Source organism: Miniopterus schreibersii (genome assembly GCF_964146895.1).
Source record: "Miniopterus schreibersii genome assembly, chromosome: 16".
Classification (NCBI taxonomy): domain Eukaryota; kingdom Metazoa; phylum Chordata; class Mammalia; order Chiroptera; family Miniopteridae; genus Miniopterus; species Miniopterus schreibersii.
In genome coordinates, this window is record NC_138116.1 from 24,485,217 (window position 1) to 24,505,171 (window position 19,955).

A 19,955-nucleotide genomic window follows, 5' to 3' on the forward strand; every position below is an offset into this window, starting at 1 on the left:
AAGTGGAATAAGCAGGTTGGAAGATGAAAATAATTGTCTTATGTTCTTATTACTGTTTCTTAAATGTATGTATAGCTCATATTTATTTCAATGTTTAATATTACAAGTGTTTTGGGTCTTTATTTAGAAGTTTGGTGATGTTTCTGTGACCAGAAATATGCTGTAGGAACTTAACTCTTGTTTATATCAATTAGCCTATGGTAAAATTGGTTTCATTATACATTGTTTTGCTTAAAGTTATAGTTTCCCAGAACCTGTTAATGACATTAAGTGAGAATGTGTTGTATATGACTTGAGAAATATACATAATAGTAAAAGTAAAAAGAAATGTAAGGGAATAAAGTTGACAACCTCTGATTTAAAAAAGCCTAAAATGGAGGTGGCGGGGACCATGCAATCAGGTAGGGAAACACAGAAGACTTCAACTGTACTGGTAATATTTTATTTCTTAAGCAGCAAGGTAGGTATGTAAGTATTTACTGTAGTATTATTGTTTTTCTGTCCTAAACATTTTTATTTTTATTTTATTTTTGTTTAAAATATTACAGATGTCCCTTTTTCTCCCCAATGATCCATTCCACCCCGTCCCATCCCCCTCCTCAATCCCTCTCCCCATCATTGTCCGTGTCCTTGGGTTGTGCAAATATGCATATAAATTCTTTGGTTACTCTCTCCCCCTCCACCCACCCACCCTCCTCCATCCTTCTGACACTCGTCAGTCTGATCTATGCTTCCATGTCATTGAATCTATTCTGTTCATCAGTTTATTAAATTCTTTAGATTCCACAAATAAGCGAGATCATGTGATGTTTGTCTTTCTCTGCCTGGCTTATTTCACTTATGTCCTAAACATTTCATATTACTTTTTCTCTTTTTACAAGCATGAACAAGAAAAACACTTAGAATTGACTATAACAGACTTAGGAAATGGTAGCCTAGACTAGGATGGAGAGACTAGAGGTGGAGAGAAATGGCAAGAGTCTGGCCTCAGTAAGTTGTTGACAGAGCCACTTAATAAAACAGGCTACAGTGAAGAAGGTCTAGGTTTGCAGCCAAGATCAAGTCCGGGCAACTTAATTCAAAGTACTGAGTACCTAAGCAGAGATGCTGAACGGACAGCTGGGATGAGAAAAAGGATCTGAACTACAGATAAAAATTGGGGCATATTCAAAATATATACAGTAACTGAAGCCACAGAATAGATAAGACTAGAGTGGGAAGAGAGGAAGACTAAGAACCCAGACTTGAGAAAGAACAATTAAAGATCTGATAGAAGAGCAGGGGGGGAAAGCCTGAAGGAACACCCAGAGAGCAAGGAGGGAAAATCATAACCCAAGAGAACAGAGTATTTCAGGAGGGAAATCTTTGAATCAAAATAAACACCCACTCTGGATGGGTAACGAGGAAACCAAGGTCCAAGAATGAGTCAAAGAGAATTCCCTAAAAATAGACAGAGTCCAGATCTACTTTACTCTGAACAGTCCCAAAAGAAATGTTACAATGCAAAGTAACATCAAATTCAGTCAAAACTGCTAAGTTCTACAAAGATGTAGATAAAAATAATCTTTGTAACTATGAGATTTGAATACAGTTTAGAGATGAGAGGATAAGAACAGGGATGTGTGCATTTTATTCCATTTTATAGTGACAAAACGTCAAAACTTACTCTGAAATACTACGTATTTCTTTTATTTGGAAGATTTTAGACAATTTCCAGACTGTTAAACCTTTTTAGCATGTTAAACTATAAGCATTTTCAAAGCAAAAATCACATAGTATTTATCTTTGAATCTTCAGCATCTAGTTTAGTGCCTAACAGTACTTGACTGAAAAAGAAAAATAAAGGTTCACTGAATGATGTGTGGGCACCAGAACACTTCTGTCGAAAATGTGCTGGCGTTACAGCAATATAGCCTCAAAGAACAAGCTTCAAATGAGGGCTCTACTCATTCCACAGAACACTTCATTTCTTTAGAAATAGAATGCTATGTACAAAGAGATCTCATCCTTGTCTTGGGGGGGGAGGGTTGGGGCAACACATTCCACAGGTCTGAATGATAAACCCAAGTGCTGTCAGTCAGTGCGGTATCTGCAAAACTCAAGGATATATGTCAATACTGTCTGGTCATTCACTCTTGAGAGTTGCATAAAATAGCAATGCTCTCAGACTTAACAGAATAGGTTCTCACATCCACACAAACTAAACTCATCAGTTGCAGCAGTATGCTTGAAAAACAATTGTTGGCACTCAGTTGATATTAACAGTTCAAAACTGTTTCTATGTCTAAGTTTCAGATTAATGATATCAGCTAAAATCTATCTTCTCATATGTATTCTCAAAAGAATGGTCTACAAAAGCAAAAGAAGTAAGCTCATCCTTTCCTTGACTAACTCTGCATCAGATATTTTGGATTGGAGCCATGCATGATTCTACGCTACAAGAAAAGCATGAGTTCAGAAATAAGAATTAGACACCCAGTTGCACTTAACTATCCAGATTAATAATAATCTGAACACATCTCATTTATTTTGAAATGTGAATAAACTTCAAATTTAAAAAAAACCATGCTGGAACCTATCACTTTACACTTATTTAGGCATGGAACAAACTAGGCATTTATTAAGAGACTGTGGCTCTGGATTTTAATTATGTATTTTGTATTCTAGGATGCCAACTACAAAATTGATAAGTGAGCCTGGGGGGCTAATCAGAGATAGACCCTGTATCCCTTCCTTTGGCTAATTTATATAAATATGAAATAAGAGTAAAAAATAATTATTAAGGGGTAACAGCATTTATAAGATTGTTATGTTCAAGAAATGTTAACTTGTTAAATCCTTTGGATTAAAGACTAAAACTCAATTCTACCTTCATGAACTGAATAGAAAGTTACTTTGCTTCTTTTTAAGAAAACTGTGGCGGCTACCTAGCACAAGTAGAAAACCAATTCTAAAGTCATACAACCTAAAAAGAAGCTAAAAGCATTGACTTTTTGAAAGATGTTTGAAATGCTTTGGAAAAGTGCACAACAGTTTAAGACAAGTAGTAAATACTAAACCATTACAAATCAGGACAAATAATAAAAGAACTTCCATATAACCTGCATATATTCTCTTCAAAATGTCCTTCGCCCACAACACTGTTCACAAAGATCTGGAGAACATTAAGACACAGATTTGCTTACCAGAGCTTTTTATCTTTTACCCAGAAGTTATTTCATGCTTTTTAAAATCTGCCATTACATTGCACTTAAGAAATACAAAGCAACTACAATATACAACTCTATGCTAAATGCCAAAAAATGAAACCAGAAAACCCCAGCAAACATAACCACAATTCAAGATATTTTTAGTCAGGAGCTCTGTAATTACGTTTATTTTTCTACATTGTTATTCTGAATATTAATACCTAAACCCTCTTGCGGGGGGTAAAGGATCTGACCTCTAAGTTACATTATTAATCCCCTTTTCTACAGATATCAATGTATTCAAGATATGCTGTTCTCCGTCTATCAGGGAATTAAAATCCCTTTCATTTGTAGTTTGATTTTTATAGCGCTTTCTCATGTACTCACTTAAAGTATAAACAACGCAAACGTATGACAATTTTAGACTTACCAGGCATACAAGATAACGCTTACCCAGAACTTATTCTAACTTGACTTATCCGATTCCAAAGCATTGTCTTGATGCTAACAAAATGAAGTGTGAGCACAAAGAAATATGTACCAGTGCCACTTCTCAATGAACAAAAATTCTTGACAACAATAAAATCAAACTCACCCATTTCGCAAAGAAAAAGAAATCCCAACCTTAAAAACAATTGCAAAAAAAAAAAAAGTAACAAGAACAAAATTCTAAACCACACATTTACGTAAATCTTTTCAATTCAAAGCTCCAAACGCTGCGGCCAACCACACAACTGCCCACAATCACAGCGTCAGTGCCTTCTCTTAAATTTTGAATCTGGAGATGGGGGCGGCGGGGGGGGAACCAAACCAAAACAGTCTTCCAAAGTTTCACGACGCGGGAAGAAATCATTTGAAGTTCAGAAAACGTTAATCAAAAGACAACTATCCCATTTCCCCGCCCCCGCACCTAGTCTCCTCTGAAACATCTGCGGGAGACTGGAGACCTGGCGGCGAGATGTTAGAGGAAAGAGTCCAACGAACCTACGCCGCCCGGAGAAACGTCAGGGGCCGGCCGTCGGAGACAAAGACCAGTCCGCGGAGCGCCCAGCGCGGCCCTGCGCCCCTAACCGCCCCGCGGAGTTGGGGGCACAGCCGTAGTGCCGCCCAAGTGCGCGCAGAGGGTCCCCCGGGCTCCCCTCCCGCCGCCGCAGCCGGGACCCGCCACCGAGCCGTTTCCCTCCCAATTTGGAAAACGCGCGCCTCGGGACAAAGCGGAAGGGCGCGCCGGGGGCGGCGGAGGGCCGCGGGCGCCGACGCCCCTCCAGGCTCGGCGGGAACCCCTCGGGGGAGCCCCAGCTCCTCCTCTTTCCCGCCCCCCCGCCCCGTCCTCCCACAAGTTCTCCCGTCCCCACCCCACCCCCGGTCCGCCTCTCCTCAGCCCGCCCAGCGGTCGCCCCTTACCGGGCGGCGGGGTCCCCCGGAGCCGCCTCCTCCGCCGGGCCTCGGCCCGTCCCGCCAGCCGCCGCCTCATGTGCCCCGCGTCGCCATCGCCTTCGCCGCCACCCTCGCTTCTCCTCCTCCTCTTTGGCCGCCGCCGCCTTCGCCTCAGTCTCCAGCCGAGGCCAAAGCCGCTCCCGCCGCCGCCCGGACCCGCGGGGAGGCGCCTGCGCACTACGCACCGCGATGGGGGCGGGGGCGTCCCGCTGCGGCCTGGGAGCGGGGGGCGCGCGGCACGTGGCGCTCGGGTGGGAGAGGGCGTCCCAGGGCGCGCGGGCGTTGGCGCGAGCGCCTAACTTTCCGCGGTCTGGGCCGTGCGCGCTCCCGGGCGGCCCGGGACGCGACGCAGGCGCGGCGCGTGTAGAACCCACCGGCGTGGAGTCTGCACCTGGCGTGGACGCAGACTTCTCTGAGTCAGTGCATTCCTCGAGCGTGATTCCCAGGGCCGGAGCGCCTGCCTCACTTGGAGCGGGCGACTAACGGTGCAGCTGAGGACACGCCCTTACCTGGATATTCTGGGTGGGTCTAACCAGTCCCGGAGGTCTCTGCGCGCTGGGCAAGGCCTTGGTCCTGTGCAGCGTAGGATGCTGATGCCCCTCTCTGGGTTCTGCTGTACAGCTACTCGAGGATCCTAGGAGCCCTCGGTGGGCTAACCATCCTAGCTAAGCTCCTTTAAGTAGTGGCGTTTCTACATTCGTTTGAAGTCCTGGACTTTTCCGATTAGCAAGACCCTAATAGGCCGTTTCCTCTTAACCCCTTGCATCCCAATAGTCTAAAGACTTCCTGAAAATTTGTATGCATAGGAATCTCCAGTCTTAAACTGCCTGGTAGGAATCTGAAAATTCCTCAAATACTTTTAAGTAGCGTCAGTGCACAACAGAAGACGTACTGAGGAGAAGGGAAAGTATTCTGTACAGTGTTTGATAACTCCCAACTCCCATAGTTCTAAATCGTCTCTTTTGACCACTAAACAAAAGGGTAGGCTTTTATTTTTCCCTTTTTGACCAGATTGGAAATTAAGCTCTAAACAAGAGAGGTAATTTGCTACAGGTCAACCCCCTACCTCCACCCTGAAAGTCTAGCCCTGTTGGGCCCTAACAGCTAGTCCAGAGGTTGAAAACCAGGGCTGGGCATCTGGCCTACTGACAAAGTTTTGTTTGGCCAGTACCATGTTTTCCAAAAATATGAATGAATCCCCAAATTTTAAAAACCAGTATTTCTGGCTTCTCACTAAATGTCAAAAAAATTGCTCACTTTGAGCCTCTATTTTCAAGTAGCAGCTACTTCTGATCACATCGGTTTATCCAGGGCAGGCACTGTCCCCATTCAGCTGCTTGAACTCTGTAAGTTCTCCTTTCCTTGTTCTTGTCATGCCCCAGTCTCCCCCAACCCCCCATTATCACATTACCTCTACAAATGTATTTAAAATGACAAGTGTGAAGACTAAATTTATGAAAATTGGAATAAACATGTTAGCAAAAGTAACACAAGTGAAACATCACTGTACATGCTGATTGAAATATTAAACCTCTCACATATTGCTAAACCAGGTATAAATTAGTACAAATCACTTTGGAAAACTGGCAATATCTACTAAAGCTGAACCTGTGGATATACTATGGCTCTGCAATTCCATGGGGATTCCACAGAAATGTGTATAAATGTTCACAAAATACTGGTACTAGAGTATTAATAGCAGCACTATTTGTAAGAGCCAAAAAACTGGAAATTACCCAAAATGTCCATCAACGGTAGAAAGGACAGATAAATTGTATTATATTCACACAATGGTACATTATGCAGCAATGAGAATGAACAATCTACGATTATACACAATAAGACAGATGAATCTCACAAAACCTTCCACTAATATAAAGTTCAAAAACAGGCAAAGCTAGCCTATGCTGTTAGGAGTAAGCGTAGTAGTTAACCTGAGGGAAGGATAGTTACTGGAAGGGAGTATGAGGGGGCTTTTGGGGAGCTCGTCCTGTTCTGTTCTTAATCTGGATGCTGAATACACAGATGTGTTCAGCTGCCACATCTGAGCTGTACACTTTTTGTATGGCACATTAGGACTTCAATAAAAACCTTTGGTGTTAAAACATTTGATTATATATGTATATAAAGCATATACAGTGGTGGCAAAAGTAGGTGTACAGTTTGTATGGAAAAAATATATAATACAGGAATACACTCTGCCCCTGAAACCTATATGATTTTATAACCAATGTCACCCCAATAAATTCAATTTAAAAAAAGAAAAGTAATGAAATGTCACATCCATGATTAGGTTATTAAAAAAAAAAAAAGAATAAACTCCTGTGCTTCACTTACAACGGTAAACCTACTTTTGCCCACTCTTGAATATAAAAAATACATATAAACGAATATGTACAGGGTGGGGCAAAAGTAAGTTTACCGTTGTAAGTGAAACAGAGTTTATTCTTTTTTTTTTTTTTAATTTATCTTTATTGATTTCAGAGAGAGGAAGGGACAGGGAGAGAGAGAGAAACATCAATGATGAGAGAGTCATCATTGATCAGCTGCCTCCTACACGCCCCCAACTTGGGATCGAACTGGCAACCTAGGCATGTGCCCTGACCAGGAATTGAAACACAATCTCCTGGATCCTAGGTCGATGCTCAACCACTGAGCCACGCCTGGCTAGGCAGACTTTATTCTTTATTTTTAATTTATTGATTTGAGAGAGAGAAGTATCGATTCATTGTTCTACTTATCTATGCTTTTATTGATTGATTCTTGTTTGTGTCCTGAACAGGGATGGAACCCACAACCTTGGTATATGGTGATGACACTAACCAACTGAGCTACTTGGCCAGGGCCAGAGTTTATTCTTGTATTATTATTTATTAATTATTGTATTATTTTCCATACAAACAACTGTAAATCTACTTTTGTCCCACCCTGTATTATGTATTATATATATATAAATAATATATAATCAAATGTTTATTAAATATTTTCTTATAAATTCATAGATGAATCTGCAGGGGAAGGCCTCTCATCTCTTAGCATTGCCCATTCTTCATGGAGACTGGGAACGATACACTTTCTATATCTGTTACCTTGTTACAGGAAAGGGAACCTGAACCTGAGCAGGTCTGCCTAGGGTCAGCGTGTGGGTTCTTGACTTTGTGCAGGTGACTATGAGGGAACTTTTATTAAAGCTGGGGACAGTAAAGCAAGAAAGGGCTTAACATAGAAGAAGCAACAGGAGAGCCTAGGCTGGGCTGCCTTAGCTTTCTGGGAAGTCAGAGAAAAGGGGGCCTTGGGGACAGGTTCAGGGGATTAGCCTGGGACCAGCTGCTGCTGCCCATTGCTCTCCTGGTTGCAAGCCTCTTGGGGTCCTTTAGTGTTTAGGAGATGCATACCTGTGGGGGAAGAAGGGAGGGAAGAAGAAAGGAAAGGAAATGGCGGAGAGGCTGCTCCCCAGAGGGAGAGCATGCACTGGACCTTAGTTTTTTGTTTGTTTTTAATCGTCACCTGAGGATATTTTTTCCATTGCTTTTCAGAGAGAGTGGAAGGGAGGGAGAAACATAGATGTGAGAGAGACACATTGATTGGTTGCCTCCCACATGCACCTGGACTGGGGCCGGGGATCAAACCTGCAACCCAGGTACATACCCTTGACCGGAAATCTAACCCAGGACTCTCTGGTGTGCAGGCCGACACTCTAACCACTAAGCATGCTGGCCAGGGCTGGTGGAGCAACCTTTTAAAGATGGAAATAATGAGACCTAAGGCAGCTAAGTTGTTTTACCTGCAGACAGTTAACCAGAAATATAACCAAAGGCTCTTGTTTCCTACTCAGGACTCTTCTTTTGCTCCTCTGTCACCCTGCCAGCTAATGAAATCCTTTAATCCAGTTACAGGTGGGAAACAGGCCAGAAACCTAAGCCAGAGGATTTTTGGACCAGGCATTCACCAGGGTCCGGAGCAAACCAGGGTGTCTGCTAGAATGTGAGCTCCTAGAAGGCAGGACCACAGCACCCAAAACAGCTTCTAGAGCAGATCCCAGCACATAGTAGGTGCTTAGAGAGTATATGCAGAGTGAATGAGTGAAGGAAGGCTTGATATTCCTAGCACAAAAAGGCTGCTAGAGGGAAGAAAAAGAAAAGCCCCAGTTTCATGCAAGGAAATGGGTCTAGTTTCCAGCCTCTGGCAGGGAGTAGAGAGCAGAGCCCAGTGCTGTGAGAACATCACTTTTTATTCACATGGGGCCCGGGCAGGAAAAGATCAAAACCCAGTTTGAAAACTTTGAAACTCACCCTGGGGCTTTGTGGTTCGGGAACTGTAGGGTCAACTTGAAGACTGCAGACTGTCACTATTTCCATTACACATTTTCCAGGGTCTCCACTTGGCTGGTAAACTTGGAGCAGATTCTTCTGTGCTGGGGGATGGGAGCAGAGGCCCAGAGAGGTAGGATTTGAGAAGGCTCCCCGCTGGCCACCGGAAGCCCCGCCTGCCCTGCCGATAATAAGAATTGTTAAAGAAGCTCTTGATGACTCTACAAAGTGGGACTGGGAAGTGGAGTATTGCAACTCCTCCCCCATAATCCCCAGCAGTTTCAGTTAACCTGTGAGACACTTTATACCGCTTCTCCCTGCCATGGGGATGTTGGCTGAAGCAGATTTTTTTTTTGTCAATTTTTTTTTTTAAATAAGTAACACAAGTAGCATAGAAGGAACTGTAAGATGAGCCTCTCCCTACCAGTGTTTCCCACAGCCTGGTTATCAGTTTCTTGTGTATTAATGCTGAATTTTAAATTAAGATCAATTTACCTGCAAATGAGGAGTAGGTTAAGTCTGCGCAGGAGTTGGGGGTGGGAAGAAGGGTATGGGAGGGAGATGTAGAGACCTACTCTGATGCCTGCACCAGGCAAGCACTTTTGGACGTGCCAAGACACTGTGCGCTGGCCCAGGACCCACCCTGCCTTGGTGATAGGCAGTGGGGTAGGTGCTCAGCCCTCGAATGACTGGAAGCCCTGGATTCAGAAGTCCTCTCGGCCCAGCTGTTTATACTCATTTACTCATATTTCTAAGATGGTGTGAGAATGAGATGATGAAATGTACATGAAATCACATTATTAGCTGTTACTGTTAATTTCCTATTGTCAAATGATCTATAGTGTTTCTCATTATTGGTTGTATAGCTCAGCCATTTACTTGTGTGACCTGGCTAAGTTACTTAACCTCTCTGAGCTTTGCTTTCCTCATTTGTAAATGGAGATAATGAGATTTACCTGTTGGGGCTACTGTGAGGATTAAATAAAATACATAAAGAGCCTAAACTTCGTAGGCTGTCCAGACAGTAGTCCCTTCCCATAGTTTGCTTTAGAGGAAGCTGGGTATTTGGGTATTCAAAAGCATCTGCACAAGGACCTTAGCAAAACACCCATTTGTCACCTGCGAGAGTGGTGTCTACTGCTGTCTTTTGCAGCTCAGAACTGTTCCTTCACAAGACATGATTCTGTAACATCAGCATCACTACAGTCTGATTCAGTCTTCCAGTTACTATTATCCATACCCTCTTAGAATTTTTTCAAATATGTGAGCAGTCTCCCCAGAAAGATTAGTGGGTACCAAAAACATTTTCCTGGCCCCAGGCAGGTGGCTCTTGGGGCTGTCCTTGGACAATTGCTGCAAGGTCCTTGGAACTCGGCCTGTTTTTAGAAGAAGATGTCACACCCTCCCCACCTCAGGCACCTTCTAGAGGCTGCCTCAGCCTAGCCACATTGTCTGGAAACTTCCACTGCCCCTGCCTGTCCCTTTTACCCCCCCCTCTGCCTCTCTAGTCCCTGACACTACTATATGGCCTAATGTTTTCTCCCCTGTGATTCCCCCAGCCCTTCAGCCTGGGTCCTTCCCATTCCAAACCCATCTCTGTCCCTTGTCCAATTTATTCTTCATCATCCCCTCACTCACAGATTTCTGTAGCTCAAAAGCTCAAGGCAAAAGCTGCACGTCCCTCCCTTCCCCTGTCTAGTCATTCAGCTCCCTTGGGCTATATTTAGCACAGCTGTGCCTTAGATTGTGTAGCGCTTCAAGTCCCAGTCCCCCCTCCCCTCTCCTTCTCCCTCAACGCAATAGGAAGCCTGAAGCTCCCAGTCAGGATAGGGAAGCCCAGCTAGAGGCAGTGGCAGCGGGGAGTCGTAGAGGGACAAGAAAGGGTGCGCTGCATCGCGGACCACCCAGAACACGGTGACCTTCCCATCTGTTGTCAGGGACTTTCCACTTCTCCCCCAGCCTGCTAGCTATTCCCTGCCACTTGCTCATTCTGGAGAAAGAGGCGCAGGCAATGTGCTGGGGAATTCTAACGATCATCTTATTTAACTCTTACAGTGATCTTTTTTTTGTCAATCCTCACCTGAGGATATTTTTCCACTGATTTTTCCAAGAGTGGAAGGAAGGGATGGGGGGAGAGAGAGAGAGAGAGAAAGAGAGAAAGAGAGAGAAACGTCAACCTGACCAGGGCCAGGGATCAAACCTGCAACCCAGGTTTGTGCCCTTGACAGGGAATTGAACCTGTGACCCTTTGGTGCAAAGGCCAACACTCTAACCACTGAGCTATACCGGCCAGGGTGCCCTTACAATGATCTTATGGGTACCTGCTCAGTCTCCATTTTACAGATGATTTAGACTCAAAGAGGTTGAGCAGCAGAAGACCAAGTATTTAAGTATTTAGGGGGTGGTTGGGCCTTAGCCGGTGTGGCCCAGTTGGCTGGGTGTTGTCTCATGCACTGAAAGATTATTGGTTCTGTTCCGGTCAGGGCACATGCCTGTGTTGTAGGATCTCTGGTAGGGGGTATGCAAGAGGCAGCTGAGTGATGTTTTGCTCTCATATCCATGTTTTTCTTTCTCTCTCCCTCTCTAAAAGTTAGAGGGTGGTTGGTGAAGCAACTAACTGATCCCAGGTCTAACTCCAGCCTACACTCTGGATCCCCTAAGTCCGTCAGCATCATTCATTTAGAGCCCTGTAAATTAGAATTTCTATTAGTGTGACCTGATCTGGAAGAAAGAAGTTTACTAAGCAAATTACTAATGTAGAAAAGCCAAAACCAAAATAATTAGTAAAGACTTGGCATATTAACAAAAATGTTATCATAATTTTATCTTATCTGTTTACTAAAGCAGGACTCTCCTGAAATCTGTTCCCTAAATATTTCTGTGTGTTCTCAGAGGTCTTTGAAAATAAAAATCCATTTTATTTCTTCTATTTCAGGACTTCTCCTCCACTTTACACTCATTCTTCCATTAGTCCAAAGTAGTGAGATTTGATTTTAGGAATGGTGAGAAGTCTGGGCCTTTTTCTCTGTCACTTACTGTGACGTTGGGCAAGACATTTAATCCTAGCCTGTTTTTAAATGTGAAATGGGAAGAATAATAGTAATAGTACTTCATAGTTTTCGTAAGGATTAAATAAAATAATCTACTTAATGCATTTAGCATATTTTTGGCTCCCAGGTGCTCAGTAAATCATAGCAACAATTATTATTTTCTCAGTTCTGGGCTGGGATATTGTGGAGCATCAAACATGATCTCAACAGGGAGAAGTTGAACTTCACTCTCTAGAGCTTAGTCCCAGTCTCTAAAGGGCGTGGAGTTGATCTTGATTCTTGCCATCTTATCCAGACATTTCCACCCCCCACCTCTGGACTAGATCATCCGTCTCCTGAGAATTTAGGCCACTGTTGGGACCAGGAGAGGCAGCATGGGAGAGTGTGTGTGAATGACTGAGAGGAGCTTTCCCATGGACGCTGGGGATATGTGAAGGCCCTGGGGAGTTGCTGTGACCCTGGATCTCTTCCTAGAGCAGTGAGTGCTGGGGAGAGAAAAGAGAGACATCAGCTGCTGGACAAATTTCCAGTGCCGAAAAGCCCCTTAGGGCAGACACATGGGACTGAGAGTAATCTAGGGAAGGAACAAAGGCATGGGATGGAGTGGAACTGCCCAGGCTGCATCCCAATCTTTCTCCATTTGCTTAGCCAGAAGATGCTTTTCTTTTCCTAATCAAGGGTGGCATGATCAATTAGCATTCCGAAGCTTCAATATCAATCCAGAGAGGGTTTCAGCTTGACCAGCCTCCTGGAAAGCAGGTTAGCAGTACAAATTTTGGAGCCAGCCAGGCCTGGATTCAGATCACAACACTGCCATTTACTAGTTGAACAAATCATTTAACCTCTGGGAAACTCAGTTTCCTTTGTCTATAAACAAATTGCTACTTACCATATAAAATAGTTGAGAGGTTTGCGATGTAAATACTTAGAAGAGGCACTAATGCTGGTCACTGTCATCTCTGTAACCCCCCTAGGCAGTATAAAGAGCTCTGAAGATGTGAGGGAAGTCCCAGTTATTTCAAACTTAACGAATCTCCTTGGTCCAGAAAGCATCGTTGAAGGTATCAAAACCAAGACCAGAGAGCCTGCTTCCCACAATCTGAGCATTTTATTTACATCCCACATTGTTCATGAGAGTATTCGAGGCATTATAACTCAGAGGAGAAGCCAGGATCTCTGTCCATCCTTGATCTGCTCTCCATATCAAGTCCATCTTTGACCCAGCCACTTACATCCATGAGAATTAAAAGATTAAATCTAGCTAAGGGCCTTTTTCCATTTAGCCTTTCATTACTCTCCAGTGCCTTGGAGTCCAGCCTGAAACTCAGCAGATGGGGGGTTAAGACTGATGCCCTGTCCTATCCCCTCCCCTCTCTGTTCCTGACTTTAAAGTCTCCATAAAGCCTGCCACTGCTTCTCTGACCCCACAGTGGTAGCTTTGTCATCAGCTCTTGGCCAGTTCAAAACAGACGCTGTGCCCTGGCCCAGCTGCTCACAGCCCACTTTCTGGTCGTCTCCTGTGGTAAGCATCAGCATGCTGAGGACCTGTGGGGCCAAAAGGTCTTGCTCCTCCAGGAGAGGAGGGCAAGTAGGTATAGAAGTTGCCTCAGACAGGGAGTTTATTTCAGGGTTAGACTTAGGAGGCCCACAGGCAGAACCCCTGGTTTAAGGACCAGGACTCTGGAACTCCGTCTAGTTTGTGATCAGAGCAGACATTTATAGGGGTTAGCAAGTAGAACAATAGGGGTCACCAACCCAGGGATGGAGGCAGGGGGTTGGTATTTGCAAAGAACCTGGAAAAAGATGGACCTGAAAGTGGGAACAGCTCAGGAATCAGAATTTGTTCTTAGTATTAATGTCTGAAGTGTACACAAATCCGTGTACAATTATTTCAATCTCTGGTTCTGGTGATTGGGTAATCATGCTGTAACATTGCCTGGGATGGCTCTGGTTCCCTGAGGCCAGATCCTGCTCTGTAGCTCCCTTAGGAGTAACTGTCACAAACTCAAGGCCGGGGGGGGGGGGGGGGGGTCCCAAGGCTCAAGGCCTTTTCCTTCCACCCTCATCTGTGGATTTTTCCAGCTGCTTTTCTTGGCCCAAGGATGACACCCATAGAGATGCAGATGGGAGAGGGGGAAGCAGAGAAAACAGTGAGGTCAGAACAAGCTAGGGAAGAGGCAGATATTAAGATGGAGAAATGGCGCTAATGGTCCAGCCATTCTGAGACAGGACATCTTTTTACGTAGCAGCTGTGTAGGGCATGGTTAAGAGAGGGTCTCAGCAGGCGACTTTCTCCTTTCCACCCCAAACTGAGTAGCATTGGAATTCTGATTGTGGGGTGCTTCCTTCTAGGGCTGGGCTGAAACCTAGGAGCCCTAGCTGCTAACATCTGGGGCAGGATCATGTCTGCTAACAAAGGGTGGTGGGCGCCACCCAAAGGTGAAGACAGTGTGTCTGAGAAGTTCCTGAGGAAGACCAGGGAGTCTCCACTGGTGCCTATAGGTGAGTGGGAATGGAAGGGATGGGGGGCAAGGAGGGGCCTTCTCTCAGAGAATACCTCTCCTAATCCTTTCAAAGAACAAAGCAGAGAACTCAAGTGGTCCTACCCACTGAACAACCAACAGCTAGAAGAGAGAACCGATAGCAGAGGTGCTAAGGGATAAAGGGACAACCCTTTACAATGAAATGAGGGACTCTGGATGGGTGGAGGTGGTGGCCAACTGAGTGCATGGGATGTAGGGAAATGTGGGGCACCAACACCAATGTCAGGAGGGGAAGGGGCAGTTTGGGATCCCCTAGGGCTTTCTTTAAGACCCTGGCAAAGTAGGAAAACAGCTGTATCAGGATGTGGGAGCCAACAGTGGTTCAGAAGGGCCGAGAGCAGAGCTAACGGGTAGGGGATTCATGATGATGGGCTATTTGTATATGGGGGACGGGAGTCACTGGAGGGAGGCAGCCACTTTGAAAACACCATCCAGAGGAAACTCGGTAGTCTAATAACCCCCCCAACCCCCTCTTCATCTAGATGCCCAGTCTGCCTACTGAGGTCTCTCTCAAGAGTAATGTGCTTTGTAGATGAGGCTCAAGGGTCATGTTCTCTGACTACAGGCTTAGGAGGCTGCCTAGTGGTAGCAGCGTACAGGATTTACCGGCTGAAGGCTCGTGGTTCCACCAAGATGTCCATACACCTGATTCATACTCGAGTGGCAGCACAGGCCTGTGCTGTGGGTGCCATCCTGCTAGGTAAGTGGGGTCACAGGAGAATGTGAGCTAGGAGTCCTGACAGTTAAGGGTCCATGATTTCAGTCCCTGTTCCCTATACAAGGCTCCATATCAAGTCCTTGGTGAAATCCCATACTGAGACATATTCAGGGTTCCCTGTTTAATCTCCTGTCCCAGGCCTGTGGGGACAGTGTGCAGTCTGTTTCATGACAGTTTGTCCTAAAGGTGAGAAAAACCATGCAACAGAACATAGGCTGAACTTCTCTTCCTCTCGGGATCAAAAGGCAGGCAGCTACTTACTAGTTGTGTGACAGTGGACAAATCCTTCTCTGTTGGTTTCCCCATGTGTAACCTAATAACCACCCCTGGCTTGCCTACCTGAGGTTGCAGCAAACCTAAGTGAGGTTTCTTAGATAGAACTGCACTTGAAATGCTTTGTGAATTGTTAAATGGGTTGTTTTCTAGATGTGTGGCCAGGTGCTTGCAATAGCTGTTGAGCCCTAGAGAGGAAAAATGAGCAGTAAACTAGACTCTCAAGGGGTCGGCTGGAGTCAGATCCCTGGGGCTTTGCAGCTACTTCTCTCTGGGACACTGGGGGAGTCAGAGGATGGGTGAAGGTTTCGATGCCAAGGGGTGTTTTGCCTTCTCCCTCATGCAGGTGCTGTGTACACAATGTACAGAGACTACATCAAGAGAACAGCACAGGATGCCAGGGAGAAGTAGGTTCCTATAGCCATGGGCAGTCAGACACTCTCACATCAATCCCTGGTATGTTCCTAATAAAGGAGTTTTGTGAAAAACTGAGAGTCTCTTCTTCACCTGGGGGAGAACAAAGTAAGGGATTGGCAGTGGCTGGTTGGGGAACTCAGAGCAAAGGGTTGGAAATCAAATTTTGGCCCCAAACTGCAGGGCAACAGAGACTCTCAGGGGGCAGAAAGGGAGGTACAGTAGACCTCCAACCCCATAAACCCAACAACTTCCAAGCCAGCTCAGGTCCCACCTAGAGAAGGATGGTAGAGAGAACAGAATGCCAGGAGTGGGAGTGGGGGCAGTAAATAAGCCTCCATGCTTACGGGACACTGAATTAAGAGGCAGGCACTTCCCCCACCACAGGCTGCTTCCCTGGAGACCCAGGCAGAAAGAAGGCTGCAGCTGGGAGCAGAGGCAGTGAAGCCTCATGGGAAACGACATAGATTTAGAACCCAAGTGCCAGGACTAGACTGTGCTGGAGGAAAGGGTGTGGATGAAAGAAACAGAGAAAGGCAGAGGTTAGAATGTTCTGTTCACTTATAAACCATGTCTAAGGTCAAACTTGTACAAAAAAATTCCATGTAAATTCTGAGGACAGGGTCCCCTGGGGTTAAACACTTTTATCCCCTTCTTCCCTGAGCCCAAGTTCCTCTCTGTTCCCTGGGAATGGAGCCAGGCAGAGGCCACAGAAGGAACCAGGAGGCCAAATGTGCCTCCCTCACTGGGCTCTGCATTGGAGGCTCTTGGGTTGCTCCAGACGGCCACAGCAGCTCCCAGACACTCTGACAACATGGAGTCCAAATCACACCAGGTCCCAGCTTCTAGTCCAGGATGCAGCCCCCTGCAGGGAGCAGGAGCTGCTAGGGGTCCTGGCATTCACATGGGGTAATTGAGCACAACATCCTGCTTGGCGAGCTCCAGCAACATAGGATCATCGAAGAACTTGCTGATGCTCACGTCTTCACTCAGGCCCTGCAGAGGGTGGGGGCAAATGCAAGAATGAGTCCTGTGTGGTGTTTGAATGAGCTGGGGGCTATCTGAGACCTGTGGTTTAGTGCGAGGCTGGGGGTGGTGGGGTGGTGGAATGTCAACCAGGCTGTTTGAGGATCCCTGCCTTTAGGGAACTGTCCCTGGAGAGCAGGTCTAGCTGCCTAGGGCCTGTAGAGATTGCATCTCTTTACATTGTAAGTAAACTGCTTAGTCTTTGGGAGAAGGGTCCAAAAGGAAGAAATGGACTCCTGCTAAAACCCCTGCTGGTTGAGGGGTAGTCATAGGTCTGAGGGGACACACACCTTCCGACGACGGGTTTTGATCATGAATTCCCGGGCCAGGTGAGGAGCTGGCTGTGGCTCCAAGGGGCGGATGACAATGCTCTTATCCAGAGGATCACCAGGAACAATCTAAAGAAAAGGGGTTTCAGAGGATCCAGGCAGACCTCCAGTGCATTTGGGCCTGGAAGCAGGACTCTTTTCAAAGAGGTTGGAAAATCTCAGTCAGGACTTGGAAGGGGAACAGGTCAGAAGGGATTGGCCTTGTACAGGTGGGAGGCCAAGTTGGCCAGCATGCACCATTTTCTCACCTGCCAATGGTGAAAGACAGACAAGGAAAAGGCCTGCCCCTGGGTGTGAGTCCGCAGATCAGTCTCAAAGCCGAAAGAGTCGATAGCCGGGATGAAAGCTTTGATGGTGTAAAGAGGGGAGCCTGGAATGGGTGCGTCCTGAGTCACATGCCCCCTGAGACAGAACAACAAAGGCTGGGTCAAAAGCAGAGAAGCAATCTGCCCCCAAATACACCCCAAAACAGAATTACTGTCAAAGAAAAAGTAACTGTGAATGCACTACAGGAGACAGAAAAGGCTGGGGCTCTCAGTGTAATTCCCTGTGGAGGTCAGAGGGGCAGCAACCTCTAGGCCAGAGTGAGAACATTGATGGACAAGGTTTTATAGACAGTCCCACCACCGACACACTGCAGTACTTTCCCCATGAGCTCTGAGAAGGGGTGCCCAATAAGGAACCTCAAATTTTAATCTGCAGGAAAGCGGGGGATTGCCTCATTCCCGTTTCTACTTCCTTCTGAAAACTCAGCTCATTAGGTTTCAGGAGTGGAGAGGGTGGGGAGGCCGATCCCTCCATGGTAGCCAACTGACTTCCTGCTTTGCTCTTCCTCTCTGTGCTCTCCCTAAAACAGGCCTGGGGCTGCTCACCTGCGCCTGGCCAGGACAGTATAAACAGCAGAGACACAATCTGCAGGGGCCTGCACCTCTACAAAGTAGTAAGGTTCCATCAGGCGAGGAGTGGCCTGCAACAGAGGAACAAGAAAGGGATCCTTAGCTTGGGGAAGGCTGAGGACTTAATGCCCTGGAGCAGCAGAGCCCCACTCACTTACCATGAGGAAGGCAGAATAGACAACTCTCCTGGCTGTGGGGATGATTTGGCCCCCGCCTCGGTGCAGGGGCTCCTGGGCAACCACTGCATCTAGAATCTTAAACTTGACGTTTCGAATCACTGAAAAGGAAATGACAGCTAATTAAGGAGTGGTTCTGGTGCCAATTAAGGGTCCACAGCCAGAGCAGCAAGGAGCTTCTTATAGCTCTGCAGCTATCTTGTGGCCAAAGAAGATAAGGTACAAAATTGCCCTACAGATGGGTGTTCTGATAGAATATGCAAGGCCTGTAGCAAACATTTAAGCACACATTTGTAGTGCTTGTTTCAGGTATCATAAAGCTTCTCTAGAAGTTTACGTGCTTCTTTTGCAGACATCTAGTTATTTTTGGGTATAGAATAAATTCTAGGAATTGCATATTTGTTCCTATTAAGTCCAATCCTGGTCTATAAACCACTCTAATCCCATCTTCCTCTTGAAACATCTGCTCAAATATATTCCTTCTCAGGAATGAGGAACGAATGTCAATCTGGAAATGACTTTATTTCCAGGACGTACTAAGTGTTAGCAAAGGATAGGGTGGCAGAGAGGCAGGAAGGTGGTTCAGGACACTGGATGGCCCTGCTGCTTCTCCTGCCAGGTCCCAAAGATGAGCCTACCACACCTTCTACACCCAGGTGCAAGGACCCTAGAGGACTAAGGTATGGCAGGCAAGAAACTGGTAGACTTACATTCATCACAGAGAGGTCCCTCCCTCGTTCCCCACTGGAAACCTTGAACAATGCTGTCCTTCACTGAGCCAAGAAGAGCCTTGTCCACCTGCACAGAACATAAGGGCTCTTTAGTAGTGACCCTGGCAATAGCCAGAGTTTAGAGGGAGGAGAAGGTAGGTACACTTATAAGAGGATATTCTTTCACCAGAAGACACAAAATACTTTCAGGAAAAAAAGAACATTTTGTAGTTTCTTCCACTTGAGCTAACAGACTGCCACATGGCTCCCATCAGTTCTCCTGTACCTCAGAGGGCAGGGTATCATCCACAAGGATGTTGGGGCCAGTGGCATCAGGGCCAAAAGCCCAGATGGAACGGGCAGCCAGCAGATCCCAATCGTACTTGGTTTGGAAGAACTCTCCCAGCTTCTTCCTGGGGAAGGAGGAGACAATGGAGGGCTCAGCCAGCTCTGTGATTGTTGGCTCCTGGGGCCACGGATCCTGCCTTTCTGGAGACAGTCAAGTCACCCCACTGCCCACAAAGTGCTATAGTCCAAGACAATAGCAAAGTGGTAGAAAAAAATTACTTCCCAGAAGGATGTGTGGTATTAGAGACCCAGCAGGTAAGCTATGGCACCCTGACCCATCTCCCCTTTAGCCCTGGAATCAGAGCTGTGTTCTCGCCTGTTCCATGTGATCTGGACCACCTCATTTTCAATGTCTTCAGCAAGGCCCTTTTCAAGAGGCTCAGCAATCATGGTGATCTTGTTCCTAGTTAGAAAGGAAATGAGTAATGAGGTGGGTGAGCAGGACTAGCAGAAGGGCCATTCCTAAGAAAAGGGGGACAAAGGAACAGCTAAGGCAATGACATCAGTGAAAACCACAGGAGCAGAGTAGAGCCAAAA

The 19,955-nt window shown here is 46.0% G+C and overlaps 3 protein-coding genes across 13 annotated transcripts in view; 1 reads left to right on the top strand and 2 right to left on the bottom strand.

Annotated features, from left to right (window-relative positions):
• GJC1 (gap junction protein gamma 1) overlaps positions 1-5,346 on the bottom strand; it is a 27,455-nt gene extending 22,109 nt beyond the window's left edge. For 3 of the 6 annotated variants that reach the window (XM_081116075.1, XM_081116074.1, XM_081116069.1), the window contains exon 1: positions 4,593-4,768. The gene's annotated coding sequence lies outside the window, so the exon portion shown is untranslated. Of the gene's footprint in view, positions 1-3,783; positions 3,913-4,098; positions 4,378-4,592; positions 4,769-5,134 lie in introns of those variants that run through there. The other 3 variants (XM_081116070.1, XM_081116071.1, XM_081116072.1) reach the window with 3 other exon arrangements.
• HIGD1B (HIG1 hypoxia inducible domain family member 1B) lies at positions 4,897-16,379 on the top strand. 4 transcript variants are annotated; one of them, XM_081116080.1, is made up of 5 exons: positions 4,897-5,041; positions 8,998-9,068; positions 14,338-14,487; positions 15,094-15,228; positions 15,866-16,379. In XM_081116080.1, the coding sequence occupies exons 3-5, from the start codon at positions 14,388-14,390 to the stop codon at positions 15,928-15,930; spliced, it is 300 nt and encodes a 99-aa protein (XP_080972206.1). In that variant the 5' UTR covers positions 4,897-5,041; positions 8,998-9,068; positions 14,338-14,387; the 3' UTR covers positions 15,931-16,379. The 4 variants fall into 4 exon arrangements, with proteins under 4 accessions (XP_080972206.1, XP_080972207.1, XP_080972205.1 ...); XM_081116081.1 differs by lacking the exon at positions 8,998-9,068; XM_081116079.1 differs by lacking the exons at positions 4,897-5,041; positions 8,998-9,068 and adding an exon at positions 13,146-13,507.
• Positions 16,380-16,472: 93 nt separating this feature from the next.
• Positions 16,473-19,955, bottom strand: part of EFTUD2 (elongation factor Tu GTP binding domain containing 2) — a 28,378-nt gene continuing 24,895 nt past the window's right edge. For all 3 annotated transcript variants that reach the window (XM_081116058.1, XM_081116059.1, XM_081116057.1), the window contains exons 21-28: positions 19,735-19,821; positions 19,357-19,483; positions 19,071-19,158; positions 18,343-18,461; positions 18,161-18,255; positions 17,537-17,690; positions 17,250-17,357; positions 16,473-16,929 (exon numbers count right to left, since the gene is read on the bottom strand). In XM_081116058.1, the coding sequence (XP_080972184.1) occupies positions 16,834-16,929; positions 17,250-17,357; positions 17,537-17,690; positions 18,161-18,255; positions 18,343-18,461; positions 19,071-19,158; positions 19,357-19,483; positions 19,735-19,821 (874 nt within the window). In that variant the 3' untranslated portion in view covers positions 16,473-16,833. The remainder of the gene's footprint in view (positions 16,930-17,249; positions 17,358-17,536; positions 17,691-18,160; positions 18,256-18,342; positions 18,462-19,070; positions 19,159-19,356; positions 19,484-19,734; positions 19,822-19,955) is intronic.

Excerpts from the sequence above, each read along its gene's own strand:
- HIGD1B (XM_081116080.1), top strand. The coding sequence starts at position 14,388 with ATGTCTGCTAACAAAGGGTGGTGGGCGCCACCCAAAGGTGAAGACAGT. Across the intron at positions 14,488-15,093 it reads GTCTCCACTGGTGCCTATAG|GCTTAGGAGGCTGCCTAGTG; the intron begins GTGAGTGGGAAT and ends CTCTGACTACAG. Across the intron at positions 15,229-15,865 it reads TGTGGGTGCCATCCTGCTAG|GTGCTGTGTACACAATGTAC; the intron begins GTAAGTGGGGTC and ends TCCCTCATGCAG.